Source organism: Oncorhynchus kisutch, linkage group LG2 (assembly GCF_002021735.2).
Source record: "Oncorhynchus kisutch isolate 150728-3 linkage group LG2, Okis_V2, whole genome shotgun sequence".
NCBI lineage: Eukaryota > Metazoa > Chordata > Actinopteri > Salmoniformes > Salmonidae > Oncorhynchus > Oncorhynchus kisutch.
The window spans coordinates 31,937,021-31,954,705 of record NC_034175.2 but is presented as its reverse complement, the minus strand read 5'-3'; the positions used below and the strand labels follow the sequence as shown (position 1 = coordinate 31,954,705).

Sequence of the window (17,685 nt, the reverse complement as noted above, 5' to 3'; positions counted from 1 at the left end):
GTGCTCAATGGTATTGAGATGCGGGCTCTTCGCAGGCCATGGCAGAACACTGACATTTCTGTCTTGCAGGAAATCATGCACAGAACAAGCAGTATGGCTGGTGGCATTGTCATGCTGGAGGGTCATGTCAGGATGAGCCTGCAGGAAGGGTACCACATGAGGGAGGAGGTTTTATTCCCTGTAATGCACAGCGTTGAGATTTCCTGCAATGACAACAAGCTCAGTCCGATGATGCTGTGACACATCGCCCCAGACCATGCCTCCTTGCAGCATGCTTAAGGCAAGTTCACGCAGATGAGCAGGGACCCTGGGCATCTTTTTTTGTGTGTTTTTCAGAGTCAGTAGAAAGGCCTCTTTAGTGTCCTAAGTTTTCATAACTGTGACTTTAATTGCCTACCGTCTGTAAACTGTTAGTGTCTTAACGACCGTTCCACAGGTGCATGTTCATGAATTGTTTATGGTTCATTGAACAAGTATTTAAACCCTTTACAATGAAGATCTGTGAAGTTATTTGGATTTTTACAAATTATCTTTGACAGGCAGGGTCCTGAAAAAGGGACGTTTCTTTTTTTGCTGAGTTTGTTCTCTTTATCTATTTAAAACATACCCCCCCAAAAAAAAATAAAAAAAAAATAATCTATGGTATAATTTCTTCAGAAGAGATTATCTAGATCTACTTATCACTGGCAGCTCAGTAAAGGGGCACCTACTTGTCTCATTTATTTGTATCGTGTCCTTGCTCTCAATCTCAACATTCTACCAGAGACCTCACAAACACTTCAAGGGACTTGCGATGCAATGTGACTTGTAGCCATGTTACTCTTTCATTCTCTCTCTCTCTGAGTGTCGAGCTCAATACACATAAGACGAAGTGAATACACAGTGTTATTTCAGAAGGACTGTTTTCTTGGTTGACCACAGTGAGATAGTGTAAAGCGGCCCTCACTTCCTGTGTTGTATCATTTTCATTGTTGATATAGTAGTTAACTATGGAAGAAACCCAAGTAAGCGATACGCACCATCCAAACTTTAAATAACTAAAAGTTTAAAGAGATGATATACCCGCATATTATTGCTACGTGTGCAGGTCTCTTATTTCTTTATTAGAGAACACCAGAAAGGTCTACAGCTACAATCTGCAATTAAACTCCCTTAAAGAAAATGATGTGTGATTAGAATTGGGTATTGTATTTGGCAGTGAAGATGGCAGTTTTAGGGCAAGTTATTGATTGGAAAAGTGGGGTCCGTCATAGCGCATTAGCACTCGCGGGAGTAATCCACAGCAGGTTGCTGCCAGAAACATCTGCTGCCGGAGAGAAGTAATTAAAAACAGTATGTTGAGGTAGTCGCCATATAAACAGGAAATAAGATCGGGTGGTAATAGACATTTCACACTGACGGTGGGAGATGATTTTTACACAGCCACAGCTTTTTAATGGATGCAAACTGTGAGTGAGATGCCTCAAGGTCAATGATGGACTGGGGCATGAATGCATAGCATGGAATTGTGTGTGCGTGTGTGTGGGTGAAAAGAAGGCACATTTCATATTTTTCAGATCAAGCTTACGTGGATTACAAAGTGGACACTGTAAATCAGAACCCTTGAGGGTCATGAAAGTTCACTTTTTTTTATGTGAACAGAAAATCATTCTTCTCTCCATGCGGACTTTTCTTTTCCATTATCATCACAGATCACCACATTCATCACTGAGGATTTGAGACACAATGGGGATAAACATCTATAAGAATTTCCCACACGATCTGATAATTCCTCTACTCAATAGAAGACTACAATGCACCATGTGGTTGCTGCTTTTAAAGGTTACATTTGTTGCCTATTTTGTTATGATGAGTCGGTTAGCTTGTAATCTGGTTAGAGTGAGGTACTGATATTGATAATGTCAAGGGTGTCGTCTCAATCCAGAGTAGGGCCAATATGATACCCCTTATGCATTGAGTGTGGATTAGAATTCCTAGAAATAGTGAATACAGTCATATAAACTATATAAATTAGTCAGTTAAATAGTATTCATTAATTTGTTAGAGATGCTTTGCTTCTGAGGTAAATCTTCAGAAATAAAGTTGCAAATCACTCTTTTCTTCAGTCTGTCTATACCAGATGGTGTGTTGTGTTCTTACCAATATGTTGTTGACAACAGTCTGTGTCTCTACCTGTGACAGCCATCATGTGGTTGGCATCATGTCTGTGTTTCCATCACTGCTTCTTTAGCTTGGAGTCAGGCTGTTAAATGTTCACCAGAAATTGTTCTGGTCTATAATATAATATATAATATATACCTGCTATGAGCATACTCCTATGGAGTCCAGCGCTATGTGTATTAGAGAATTCAATTCAGTCATACAAATTCAAAATTATTAAATCCAGCACCCTGAGAAAACAACAATATAGGCTAATTTACATAGTGTAAATGTATTGGTGGACATGCATATGTAGGCCTATGTGGGCTGGGTTAGGTTTGGTTGTCCCAAACTAATAAAACATACCCTCAACTATCTTAGGCATGTGCCCCTGCTATTTTACAAACTACTTTACAAACAAGCATCCAGTGAATAAAGGACACATTCGTGTTATAAAGCAACCAATCTACTTCACAAGTATAATTGAAGTCGGAAGTTTACATACACTTAGGTTGGAGTCATTAAAACTATTTTTCAATCACTTCACAAATGTCTTGCTAACAAACTACAGTTTTGGAAAGTCGGTTAGGACATCTACTTTGTGCATGACACAAGAAATGTTTCCAACAGTTGTTGACAGACATATTATTTCACTTAGAATTCACTGTATCACAATTCCACTGGGTCAGAAGTTTATATACACTAAGTTGACTGTGCCTTTAAATAGCTTGGAAAATTCCAGAAAATGATGTCATGGCTTTAGAACCTTCTGATAGGCTAATTGACATAATTTAAGTCAATTGGAGGTGTACCTGTGGATGTATTTCAAGGCCTACCTTCAAACCCAGTGCCTCTTTGTTTGACATCATGGGAAAATCAAATGAAACCAGCCAAGACCTCAGAAAACAAATTGTAGACCTCCAATAGTCTAGTTCATCTTTGGGAGACATTTCCAAATGCCTGAAGGTACCACGTTCATCTGTACAAACAATAGTGCTCAAGTATAAACACCATGGGACCACACAGCCATCATACAGCTCAGGAAGGAGACGTGTTCTGTCTCCTAGAGATTAACATACTTTGGTGCGAAAAGTGCAAATCAATCCCACAACAACAGCAAAGGACCTTTTGAAGATGCTGGAGGAAACAGGTACAAAAGTATCTATATCCACAGTAAAACGAGTCCTATATCGACATAACATGAAAAGCTGCTCAGCAAGGACGAAGCCACTGCTCCAAAACCATCCATAAAAAAAGACAGACTAAGGTTTGCAACTGTGAAGCACAGGGGTGGCAGCATCATTTTGTGTCGTTGCTTTGCTGCAGGAGGGACTGGTGCACTTCACAAAATAGAAAAGGAAAATTATGCGGATGTATTGAAGCAACATCTTCATCGCAGCTTCGTCGCAAATGGGTCTTCCAAAAAGACAATGACCCCAAGCATACTTCCAAAGTTGTGGCAAATGGCTTAAGGACAACAGAGTCAAGGTATCGGAGTGGCAATCATAAAGCCCTTACCTTAATCCTATAGAAAATGTGTGGGCAGAACTGAAGAAGCAAGGAGGCCTACAAACCTGACTCAGTTACACCAGCTCTGTCAGGAGGAATGGGCCAAAATTCACCCAACTTATTGTGGGAAGCTTGTGGAAGGCTGCCCAAAACGTTTGACCCAAGTTAAACAATTTAAAGGCAATGCTACCAAATACTAATTGAGTGTATGTAAACTTCTCACCCACTGGGAATGTGATGAAAGAAATAAAAGCTGAAATAAATCATTCTCTCTACTATTATTCTGATGTTTCACATTTTTTAAATAAAGTGGTGATCCTAACTAACCTAAGACAGGGAATTTTTACTTTGATTAAATGTCAGGAATTGTGAAACACTGAGTCTAAGGTGTATGTAAACTTCCGACTTCAACTGTAAATGTTCTACTGTATTATCTTTCTCTTTCTATATAACACTGCCCTCTTGAGGCTCAGATAAGTTACTGCGGTTGTGTCTGGCAAGCAGTGTGGGCCTACAGTGGAGTCTGATGAACATTACTGATATGGATGGACATTCATTGTATCTTTCTGAGGAATACCGTATGATCTTGAACACCTCAAAAGCAGACAAGATACTTTTTTATTCAAAATTAAATGGTTTGATATCAACACACAGTCATCACATTAATCAAAAACAGAGGGGAACCCTTATTGTGAACAAAGGAATAAAAAAATGTGATCCACTTGGTAAAAAAAACATGGATGTCATTGACTCTGATAAAATGAATTGAGGGACATAGTTACATTTAGTACATGGTGTTGACATATTTTACATTTATCAATAATCAAAAGGTAAATTGAAGAATAATGCAGGAAGTGTATACACAAAAAGTACAATCAACATTGTCTTATTTTTCATTCCACAGCATTGTGATGTTCCAAAGCTTGCTATTCTATAGTCAGAGTCTCTGAAAGTTATGAACTAATATTCAGCTGTCCATTTTGGGACATATTTTCATGCCAGTGTCCATGCTGTCTAATTTTGTCCTTATATGCTCATGTGTTTCTGCTTTTGATCAAGTTGTCACTGTATTTGCAAGAGGCAAATAACGTGTCACTGTATTGTAGTGCAGAGCAATAAGTGTTATTTCAGATAATTTTTTAAACCAATCACTTTTTTAAACATTAAATGCATTTATAAATAATGACATTAAAATATTTTTGATGCCATCGCCTGCCTTTTTTTCCTGACACTGACAGTGGGTTGAATGCTGTAACAACACAGAAAAAAATAGTTAATAATATAGTTAACTACCATGATGGTAATTTGGTAGCCCATTACTGCCATCATTATTAACCATAACTTTACTTTAATAAAATATTTCAGTTGTGTATATTACTTCGTTTTTATTTGATGACTTTTTTATTTTTCATTCCTTAAAGTCATCATCTCATCTCTGCTCAGGCAGTAGCAGGCAGCCAGCCTGTCAGCCAGACATCCATCTAAAGTTATCTCTGTGCATCCCATTGAACAAGTCCTCCTTTTTAGCTAGGTGAGTGACTAGCTGGCTGACAAAATAATTGTATTAGTTGTTGAAAGTAGATAAGGCATACTTTCAAGACTGCTTATTACCAACTACTACAACTATCAATTGGGTAGAACTACCTCACGAACTGACTATATCCTTCTGGTCTATGTGTATCCGCCTCTGTCCGGGACTGGGAAGAACATGCGCAATGGATTATGGTAATTGTAGTTAATTACCACAGTTCTGTGCTGAACTAGGTTGAATATTTGCCTGGCGTCCCACATAGTTATTAGGTGTGTTTAAGGGGTAAAGCGAAAGCAACCGACTGTTGACGAAAGTTGAGGAGTGGTCGGAGGAGGTGCATCTGTGACAACCTAAGTCAGACTCTAATGTGGTTTTCCAACAGCAAGGCTCAGATCAACATGGCAGTGCTGCCATTGTTAATAAAAGTTTTTCTTTGTGAGTGTGTGTTCTGGGGATTGGAGCCATGTTTATTTCAACAATTATAAACTGCAATCAGTGAGAAACAGTCTCAAATATCAAATTCATTTGAATTACTCAACTGTATACATGAATCGTATCAACATTTGTTGCTATTTCAATCATGTCTTTGGTCACGTTTGTGTGAGTCAATGACAATAGATCCTCCCACAATGCAGGTGATGGCTGCAGACTGAAGTCATGGTAGTTTGTAAAGTATATGCAGTCGACACGTAGGCACAACGATGGTCATCGACTTGACAAAAGTGATCCGCTCAAATGCGCCCATTGACTACGTTTCTCTCATTAATGATTTAATTTCTCTCTAGAGAAACAGCATGTTGAGCTCACAAAAAAAGCAGAACTATATGGAATTCAAATAATTGAAAGGATGTCGGTAAATAAGTTGTTTAATAACAAGGGATTTTTTTTACGGTGAATCGCTCAGCACTACTGTATTGGCAAGAGGCAGAAACAGTTTGTTACCTTGGCTGTCCTAAGTGGCTCTATTTCCAGAGGGCGTGAGATACCTCTTTAAACTGTTAATCAGTTATACAGTTATAGTTCAGTCTATCTCCTCAGACATCCTCTTGCAATTTACTGACTTAAATGTCTAACAATCAAAAGGTTGCGAGTTCAAATCTCATCATGGACAACGGATAAGCATTTTAGCTAATTAGCAACTTTCAACTACTTACTACTTTTTAGCTACTTTGCAACTACTTAGCATGGTAGCTAACCCTTCCCCTAACCTGAACCCTTTAACCTAACTCCTAAACGTAACCCTAACCTTAACCCCTAACCTTAACCCTTAGCCTACAGTAGCTAACATTAGCCACCTAGCTAACATTAGACACCTAGCTAGAAATCATAACATATCATGTGTTTTTCAAAATCATAACATATAGTATGTTATTCAAATAGTTTGCTGGTTGTTTGCATACCAGTCTGGTTCCTGGTCATTGACTAACCAGTCTGTCAGCTGGTCGTTGGCTCAAAGGTTTGTTGGCTGGTCGTGGGCTCACCGGTCTGTTGCCTGGTCTGTTTTCTGGTTGATGGCTCTCCGATCTGTTGGTTGGTCTTTGACTCACCAGTCTGTTGGTTGGTTGTCACTCACCTTTGGCCATTCTGTTGGACACACTGTTCGTATCTAGTGCTGTTGAGGTGGATCTTCTTACCATCTACGACATCTCTGGATGAACCCTCGGGCGATGTCCGTACTGCGCTGGAGAAGGACACGCTCACCTGCCTCTTCAGGATCTTCAGCACCTTCCTCTTGTAACCCTTACAGGCAAAGAAGTAGATAAATGGATCCAGGCAGGAGTTAAGGTTCATCAGACAAACAGTGAAGTGTAAGGAGATCTGGAAGGCAGTGAGTTCAGCACAGTCCGTTTCATAGATCAGCTTTCGGATCATGTATTGGAGGAGGTTGATGTGGTAGGGGCTGAAACACACCACGAACACCAGGGAGACGCAGCAGATCACCCCAACGGCTTTGCGGCTGCGCCCCGACTTGTCCGTTAAGTGATTGGTCTTTGCCGAGAGGCGGAGTTTACAGCACAGTATGGAGTAGCACAATAAGATAGTCACCACGGGGACTCCATAGCCTAGGAACACGGCGCCGATCAGCATGTAGGCGATGTTGGGCACCTGTTCAAAGTTAGGATACTCCATACAAGTGATGAAGCCATCAGACTCCACATTAGTCATGGGCATGGAGAGGAGGGGCAAAGTTTGCATTAAGACCAGCAACCACACCCCAACGCAGATGAACCGGACATTGGAGACCTTCCGGAAGCGTGCAAACCGGAGCGGCAAGACCACAGCAATGAATCGGTCCACACTGAGGCAGGTCATAAAGTTGACCCCGGCATACGTGTTGATGTAGAAGATCAGCCCTGTGATCTTACACAGAGACTCCCCCAGGGGCCAGTGGAAGCCCAGGGCGTAGTAGATTATCCGTAACGGTAGTGACAGTGTGAACAGGATGTCAGAGATGACCAGGTTGGCGGAGTAGAGCGTGGTGGAGTTCATCTTCTTTAGGTTGGGTCGGATCACATGCAGCGCCAGGGCGTTGCCCAGCAACCCCACGGAGAAGACGATGCTGTAGAAGAGGGGCATGAGGACTCGGGCGTACTCCAGGTGGTCATACAGTGTCGTGCAGGTGTTTGAGTCATTGAGGGTGGGGGTAGGGGTTGGGTTTGCATGGCTGGAGGTCCTCATCACCTCCATCATTGGGATAGTGGCTATTGTGAAGCTAGCTATAGCCGTAAAAAGAAGAAACATTGTTTGCATTTAGATTTACACATGACTATTGACTGAATGAATATCAGAGGAGGCTTGTGGGAGGAGCTATAGAAGGACAGGCTCATTGTAATGGCTGGAACGAAATGAATGGAACATAGAACATATGGAACACATGTGATTTCCATATGATTGATTTGGTTGATACCGTTCAACAAATATAAATCCAGCCATTACAATGAGCCTGTCTTCCTATAGCTTCTCCCACCATCCTCCTCTGATGGATATAGATGTATAGGTACACATAATTATATCCTGTATAAATTCATGTCTATAATAAGCATGTTTCCATCCACAGTTTTTATATGAGTAAAAATTACAAAAGCTGGGATGAAAACAGGAAGTGTGTTTCGGTACAATTATATAAATGCAGACAGATAATTTGTTCGTTTGACATGGTGGGATCTTTTTGTGTCAGTAAAATTAATTATGCCAGAAAGAATGCATTTATTGATATAATAACCATAATTTTGAAGTTAACTTGGAGTCACACGATGATACGGTGATCTTCACAGGGTGGTGAAAGTGCATAGCACAGGACTTTGGTGGCACCTTAATTGGGGAGGACAGGCAAATGGTAATGGCTGGAGGGGAATTGGTGGAAAGGTATCAACAACATCAAACACATGGCTTCCATGTTCCATTCATGCTGTTCCAGGCATTATTATGAGCCGTCCCCTCAGCAGCCTCCATTGGTGCACAGTGATCTTGACGCTCCTTAAATATATTTCCAATAAATAGAGGGTCTTATTCTGATGAAATGATGATCGATGCTTGACTGCCGTTTGACAAATACATTTATTCTGGCTCTTATCCATAATCATGTAGACTAGCCTAACCACACAGTTTACCCACACTGTATCTTCAAGCTGTTGTCTAGAGCGCACATGCCAAGACCAGATTAGGCACATTTGCTTTTTTATAACAGTTTTTGTGACAAAACTGTTTGTTTTTTATTCAGTACATGAAAACATACATTTTGTGTGCACTATGTCAAGTCTGTCTGGTGGAAACAACACTGGTGGGAACATTTGCATATTTTCTTAATACAGATTTTTTAATATTTGCATAAAAATGTGTCGCCAATTGGTTGGAAACTTAGCTAGTGAGAAGGATTTGGCTTGTAGTAATGTGAAAATGACATCCTACTGCTTGGCACTTATTGTGTCCTGTCCCCTATTTAGAGCGTGATTTGAAGTCACAGCTATGGATCTTGTTACTCTAAGTATGATTTTGCATGAACGGATCAGGTGGGTATCTATAATGGGAAATTCTGCTTTCAGTAAGGAAGTAAAACTATTCTTTCTCAATGTGTTTGGATACTGACCTCAAAGGTCTGAAGGAGATAGCTGCTTTCTACATAAGTCATATCGGTAACACTTGATAGTAACTTTATTGAATATGCTTTAAAAACATCTTAAATGTAACTAAATGTAATCAGAAATGTAATCTACGTAATCCCCAAAAGTAATTATTTATCATGAGAGGGCCATAAACAATAACTAGTAATCCTGCATACTCAGAGAAAGGTTTAAATCTCACCTTTCTGGTAAAAACATTTATAAATTGCTGAGGTATAGTCACTGTTGAGGACACAAACTCAAATAAACAGTACAAATATAATGAAAATATGAAGTATTTTAAATGATGTATGAATAAGGCTTGATGACTTATATTTTTTCTAAATATGGAATAATAAATTTATAAAACGACTAACTATAAGATTTCACTTTCCTTGTAAAATACATATTTTTATACTTAGTGTTAAAGAAAATGTGCATATTTTCTAAAGGTCTCTCTTAATTAAAACGTCTGCCCCCATCGCTGTGGACGTCTCACAGAGCTCCAACTTGGCTTCTAAGCTAGATGCCCTCAATCTCACACAAATCATCAAGGAACCCACCAGGTACAACCCTAACTCTGTAAACAAGGGCACCCTCATAGACGTCATCCTGACCAACTGGCCCTCCAAATACACCTCCGCTGTCTTCAACCAGGATCTCAGCGATCACTGCCTCATTGCCTGTATCCGCTACGGAGCCGCAGTCAAACGACCACCCCTCATCACTGTCAAACGCTCCCTAAAACACTTCTGTGAGCAGGCCTTTCTAATCGACCTGGCCCGGGTATCCTGGAAGGACATTGACCTCATCCCGTCAGTTGAGGATGCCTGGTCATTCTTTAAAAGTAACTTCCTCACCATTTTAGATAAGCATGCTCCGTTCAAAAAATGCAGAACTAAGAACAGATACAGCCCTTGGTTCACCCCAGACCTGACTGCCCTCGACCAGCACAAAAACATCCTGTGGCGGACTGCAATAGCATCGAATAGTCCCCGTGATATGCAACTGTTCAGGGAAGTCCGGAACCAATACACGCAGTCAGTCAGGAAAGCTAAGGCCAGCTTCTTCAGGCAGAAGTTTGCATCCTGTAGCTCCAACTCCAAAAAGTTCTGGGACACTGTGAAGTCCATGGAGAACAAGAGCACCTCCTCCCAGCTGCCCACTGCACTGAGGCTAGGTAACACGGTCACCACTGATAAATCCATGATTATCGAAAACTTCAATAAGCATTTCTCAACGGCTGGCCATGCCTTCCGCCTGGCTACTTCAACCTCGGCCAACAGCTCCGCCCCCCCCGCAGCTCCTCGCCCAAGCCTCTCCAGGTTCTCCTTTACCCAAATCCAGATAGCAGATGTTCTGAAAGAGCTGCAAAACCTGGACCCGTACAAATCAGCTGGGCTTGACAATCTGGACCCTCTATTTCTGAAACTATCTGCCACCATTGTCGCAACCCCTATTACCAGCCTGTTCAACCTCTCTTTCATCTCGTCTGAGATCCCCAAGGATTGGAAAGCTGCCGCAGTCATCCCCCTCTTCAAAGGGGGAGACACCCTGGACCCAAACTGTTACAGACCTATATCCATCCTGCCCTGCCTATCTATGGTCTTCGAAAGCCAAGTCAACAAACAGGTCACTGACCATCTCGAATCCCACCGTACCTTCTCCGCTGTGCAATCTGGTTTCCGAGCCGGTCATGGGTGCACCTCAGCCACACTCAAGGTACTAAACGATATCATAACCGCCATCGATAAAAGACAGTACTGTGCAGCCGTCTTCATCGACCTTGCCAAGGCTTTCGACTCTGTCAATCACCATATTCTTATCGGCAGACTCAGTAGCCTCGGTTTTTCGGATGACTGCCTTGCCTGGTTCACCAATTACTTTGCAGACAGAGTTCAGTGTGTCAAATCGGAGGGCATGCTGTCCGGTCCTCTGGCAGTCTCTATGGGGGTGCCACAGGGTTCAATTCTCGGGCCGACTCTTTTCTCTGTGTATATCAATGATGTTGCTCTTGCTGCGGGCGATTCCCTGATCCACCTCTACGCAGACGACACCATTCTATATACTTTCGGCCCGTCTTTGGCCACTGTGCTATCTAACCTCCAAACAAGCTTCAATGCCATACAACACTCCTTCCGTGGCCTCCAACTGCTCTTAAACGCTAGTAAAACCAAATGCATGCTTTTCAACCGGTCGCTGCCTGCACCTGCATGCCCGACTAGCATCACCACCCTGGATGGTTCCGACCTAAAATATGTGGACGTCTATAAGTACCTAGGTGTCTGGCTAGACTGCAAACTCTCCTTCCAGACTCATATCAAACATCTCCAATCGAAAATCAAATCAAGAGTCGGCTTTCTATTCCGCAACAAAGCCTCCTTCACTCAAGCCGCCAAGCTTACCCTAGTAAAACTGACTATCCTACCGATCCTCGACTTCGGCGATGTCATCTACAAAATGGCTTCCAACACTCTACTCAGCAAACTGGATGCAGTCTATCACAGTGCCATCCGTTTTGTCACTAAAGCACCTTATACCACCCACCACTGCGACTTGTATGCTCTAGTCGGCTGGCCCTCGCTACATATTCGTCGCCAGACCCACTGGCTCCAGGTCATCTACAAGTCTATGCTAGGTAAAGCTCCGCCTTATCTCAGCTCACTGGTCACGATGGCAACACCCATCCGTAGCACGCGCTCCAGCAGGTGTATCTCACTGATCATCCCTAAAGCCAACACCTCATTTGGCCGCCTTTCGTTCCAGTACTCTGCTGCCTGTGACTGGAACGAATTGCAAAAATCGCTGAAGTTGGAGACTTTTATCTCCCTCACCAACTTCAAACATCAGCTATCTGAGCAGCTAACCGATCGCTACAGCTGTACATAGTCTATTGGTAAATAGCCCACCCTTTTCACCTACCTCATCCCCATACTGTTTTTATTTATTTACTTTTCTGCTCTTCTGCACACCAATATCTCTACCTGTACATGACCATCTGATCATTTATCACTCCAGTGTTAATCTGCAAAATTGTAATTATTTGCCTACCTCCTCATGCCTTTTGCACACATTGTATATAGACCCCCCCTTTGTTTTCTACTGTGTTATTGACTTGTTAATTGTTTACTCCATGTGTAACTCTTTGTTGTATGCTCACACTGCTATGCTTTATCTTGGCCAGGTCGCAGTTGCAAATGAGAACTTGTTCTCAACTAGCCTACCTGGTTAAATAAAGGTGAAATAAAAAATAAAAAAATTGAACTCGTTAGCAACTCATCTTTCATCTCATATTAATGTTGTCCGTCTATGACAAACAGAAAGTGATTTTCGTTTAAAATTATTTTAAATTACTGCCTATAAATCGAGCTCTGAATATGCTACAGCAACTCTCCTACAGCTGTGATGTAGGGTTCAGCTAGGAAATGATGGATAGCCGGAAGAGAGAATGAAATGGTAGGAGGGACATGCCAGCTTCAAGTGGTGTCAGATTTCACATCCTGCTTCACACAGGCAAACGAGACATACTCCTATGTCCGTGAGAATCAAGGCTACCGCTCGATGCAAGCCATTTTGATCTACATGTCCACAGATCGATTTATAAGAGATTTATATTCATGTCGGTCGGAACCGGTACTGGGGACTTTACATCAAAGTGACTTTAATAAATGTTTATGTAATGCTTTATACATTATTGTAAATGTTTCTCATAGAATGGAAGGATTGTATATACATATTTATAAATGTTTACAAATATATTTGTTGGCAGTTTATAAATCATGTATTAATGCATATTTCTGATCGTTTTTAAGAAGTGTTACTATAATTTGGATTAAAATGGTATTTTGATATTCTGCTTAACACTTAAAACCAATTGACCTATTCTTATTTCCCAAAATATATCAGGTCATTGCGTCTGCTCATAAGGCATAGGAATCAGTATTGTCACATGTGAAATATAGTATAGTAATCACATGAAAATATCAACTCTATTGCCACCTAGCGGTAACATATGTACAGTGGGAAGACTCCAGTGTAAAGGCACATTTGGACCAGTTTCACTAAATGCATTCATCCATTTTCATGTGTTCAATATTTTTAACATGCTAAATGACCCATTTCAATTATTGTTTTGTAACACCTTACTTTGAAGAAATTTGACACATGCATTCACTCCCATTGCAGGCTAGCATATTTATTTCACCCATCTACCATTAATATCTATACAAAGCACTTGCAGTTGACTTGGGTACAGCCAGAGTCAACATGATGGAAGTCTACAAACAATACAAGGGGTTTTCACAGCACACAGCTGTGGTGGTCACGTCACAGAAAAATATTGGTGTTGAAAGACACTTGCACACTAGGAAGTCTACATCCCTATAGGTCAGTCATACACTAGGAAGTCTACATCCCTAGGCACCCAGCCAGACCATATCCTTTTTTAGGAAAGTCAAAATGCGTGACCCTGGTCACAGCCCAGACATGAGACTGCTATCTGACAGAGCAGACTCAGGCTGGATAATAAATATGTTTCCTGACCCATTAACACAAAGCCAAACCCAAGGGCTCTGTGTATTTCTTTGTGAACTGCAGTTACAACTTTCACACAAGGTCAAAAGTCTTTTGTCTTTTTTTAAATAGACCTTTTCATTTTTTCCTTTGTACAAATGCTACAGCTTTTTGTCTAGAGTAAAAACATGTTAAAAACAGTGTGGCCCCTGTAGAGGTCCTATAATTTGTTGTTCTATATATAATTGTGCAGTGGCCACAGCATTAGAGTCAGGCATTAGAATGAGTAATTTAAGCATCTTAACCTCTAGATATTTGAGCTATATTGTGAATCATGTCGTCATACAGCTTCATAATAAGTTAGCCACCTGCTGATTGGCTGTTGTTGACTTTGGAATAGTTTTGTACATTTCTAAGTCTATATTATTAAGTTATAAATTGCCCTGGTTTAACAGCCAGGTCTCAGTCATTCAACAGCGTTATTTTGGTATGATAATAAGTTGTTTGATAATGTGAACCAAATGATTCATTGATTGTACATTGAACATGAGAAGAACATATTGTCCGCCATAGTTTACAGTTCTCAATACTGCAACTTTTGTTTTGCAGAAATTGTTTGATTTTGAATTTCGCTTCCCAATACTTTCCCACTTCTAGCTGTCAAGTTGAAGTCAATATCAAGTTGAATAAATGAGAATGCATACAAAATAAACAATTGATTAAACCAAACCACAAACGTGGACTTACCAAAATCAACTGTATTTCTGTATTCTTCCAAAGTATGAGAGTTAAACAGGATAGTTCCTCCTTGGCATGAGATTCTAATTGTTCTCTCAGAGTTCAGCAAAGACCACGTTGCCCCAGGCTTTTAGAGCAGAGTGACACATAGTGACAAATAGAGAACTAAGATTGAGTGGCGGGCTGGCTTTCGTAACCATAGTGACATCAAAATATCCTGTGTTACTGTTTATGCTCTTGAGTTTGTGGAACTCTCTGCTCTTTCTTTATCCCCCTCTCTGTGTCTCTCTCTCACTCGCTCACGCTCTCTCTCCCCTACTGTCTCTGTTTTTTGGTTAGGTGAAACTGGCACCTGCTGATGCCCACAAAAACCAAGCTGTCACATATATCTACACTTTTAATGTTTTTATTTTGAATACTGTAAAGAATATAAACATGGAACTAAATCTCAGATGTAGTTTTGTAACTTACTACTTGTGGTAGCCATCTCTTTTATAATTATAAACATATTGCTATAATTTGTTGATAATAATTTGTTATCTGGGCAACGTGCTGTGCCATGTGTACAGTATGTGTACCCATGAGAGGATGTGCTTTCAAACTCATGGCCTTATATCTTGACATTAATCATTGACATTTTCATATGTTCCTACTTTTTTCTTTCAAAGTAAAGTTTTGTGGTCTGGTATGAGTTCTCTTTCACGAACATCTACCTACACACATAGAAACATTTGTGTAAGCCTGCACGCACATTCACGCACACACATGGGGCATGCAACCATGCACATTTTGGTTTTTGCCCTAACATGACACAGCTGAGCTTGATGCTTAGTTGATCATTAGAATCAGCTGAGTCGTGCTTGGGCAAAAACCTTAATTTGCAACCCTTGGGGTCTCGAAGAACGAGTTTGGGAAACCCAGTGATGAGTAGAGTTGTAATGACATGGTTTGGGATTTAAAACTACAAGCCTTAATTGAAATAATAGTGTTTTAGCTAAAAAGCTTAGGGATGAGGGTGGAGAAATGTAACCACTCATTCATTAGCTTTTGAGCCAGCAATGCATGTTAAGTGAAATTTTCCCATATTAATTTCTCTGTCAATACTCCATAATACAGATAGAAACCATTTGAGAACTTCATTCCCTACCATTTAATGGTCAGCAGATGGATCCGCTGACTAGTTTTCTTTCTTGAAGGATGTATGGAAATGTAGCATTCTCCCATAGGTATTCTCTAAGATGGAACCTGAAAAAATGGAACCTGAAAGTTCCATTTTGAGGCCTACAACTGTACAGATATGGATGCTACTTTAAAAAAAAAAGTGAATGCAATATATTTATCCTGAAAGTTCCATTTTGAGGCCTACAACTGTACAGATATGGATGCTACTTAAAAAAAAAAGTGAATGCAATATATTTATCCTGAAAGTCCCATTTTGAGGCCTACAACTGTACAGATATGGATGCTACTTAAAAAAAAAAGTGAATGCAATATATTTATCCTTTTTCACAAATTGTCAACGGTGGAACTAGAATTTGTCACGTTCTGACCTTTATTTCCTTTGTTATTGTCATTATTTAGTATGGTCAGGGCGTGAGTTGGGGTGGGCAGTCTATGTTTGTTTTTCTATGATTTGGGGATTTCTATGTTTCGGCCTAGTATGGTTCTCAATCAGAGGCAGGTGTCATTAGTTGTCTCTGATTGAGAATCATACTTAGGTAGTCTGGGTTTCACTGTTTGTTTGTGGGTGTTTGTTTCCGTGTCTGTGTTTTTCACCACACGGTACTGTTTTGGGTTTCGTTCCACTTTGATTGTTTTTGTATTTCAGTCGTGTTCATGTGTAGTATTTCTTATTAAAAGAACCATGGACACTTACCACGCCGCATATTTGTCCTCCGATCCTTCTCGCCTTTCCTCTTCGGAAGAAAAGGAGGAAATCCCTTACAGAATTACCAAGAAAGGAAGAAAGGAAGCACTGCTCTCGGATCAGCGTTGTCCCTCTTACCTTAGTATCAATCAGCAGTTGCTACCTTAATTTTTGGATGTATAAATCAATGATACAAGTGGTTCTTTGTTTGCGGGGTGCCACAGAATGCAGAATTGCCAGAATGACGCAATTTACCAGAATCTGTCACCATCTACTACAAACGGTCGAGGCATAAGCTCAAAACTTTTAAACGAAGAACCACTGTATGTTGATTCTTGAAGAATTTGACTTATAAATGCCTTATGAACTTAGTTCAACTGTCGTACCCCATCAGAAGCCAAAATATAAGCTTGTTTACTACAATATTTGTAAACAAAAAAAAAGTAAAAATAAAAAACACTATATAGCCTCAAAACATGGTTGAAACTATAATTTTGATACAATGGATGATCAGTCCTTGCAATCATAGTGAGGTTACATTTCCCCAGCCCCATACCCCAGCTTTTTGAAGAGTCAGAGGTGGGGCGACCGCTTTGTTGTTTCTACTTCTGATTGCCGCTTTAACATTATAATTATTCCACAATACTGACAACGGATCAGCTCCTAGAGAGATATTATCACCTATGACTACAAATATTGGGGTGGCCTATTCTTATCCTTACCCTATAATAATGCACTAAATCAAGAATTGGTACCTCATTACGCATGTTACACTTAATGAAGTGCCTGTATATTGCATAAAAAATCACAGACAGTAGTGTACAAATAGCTAAATAAAACGCTTATTTCAATATCATTCAAATATATAGGCCTACGCAGCCTATACCGTATTTATATGGTTACTACAGTCATCTCTGTGTTATTTAAATTGTCTTTATATCCTTGCAAAACAATGGGCAGCTTTGTATTTGTCGTCTGTAGGCAGGTTTATATTAACCCAGGTTAATATGACAAACGCAATGTCAAAAAAAATTATATGTGACGTGTTAAGGAAACAGCAAATTTAGGACTTTTTTTTTTATCTAAATTTTTACCTGTTCGACAGGGGTGGATTTTAGGCTGGTGACGGGAAAGACAGCTCATAATAATGGATGTAATGGAGTGAATGGAATGGTATCAAACAAATGGAAAACCAGGTGTTTGATACCAGTCCATTCTGTTCCAGCCATGATCCAATCATCCCAATGTAAAGTTTTTAGTTCACTGCATCTAGCAACTGCAAAAAAAAA

At 40.4% G+C, this 17,685-nt stretch overlaps 1 protein-coding gene across 1 annotated transcript; it reads right to left on the bottom strand.

Moving 5' to 3' along the window:
• Positions 1-4,229: 4,229 nt before the first annotated feature.
• LOC109902289 (G-protein coupled receptor 183-like) lies at positions 4,230-14,717 on the bottom strand. Its single transcript, XM_020498540.2, has 2 exons — positions 14,539-14,717; positions 4,230-7,896 (listed from the first exon to the last, which is right to left on the bottom strand). Exon 2 carries the CDS (start codon positions 7,868-7,870, stop codon positions 6,749-6,751), a length of 1,122 nt encoding a protein of 373 aa, XP_020354129.1. The 5' UTR covers positions 7,871-7,896; positions 14,539-14,717; the 3' UTR covers positions 4,230-6,748.
• Positions 14,718-17,685: the final 2,968 nt, after the last annotated feature.

Excerpts from the sequence above, each read along its gene's own strand:
- LOC109902289 (XM_020498540.2), bottom strand. The coding sequence starts at position 7,870 with ATGATGGAGGTGATGAGGACCTCCAGCCATGCAAACCCAACCCCTACC.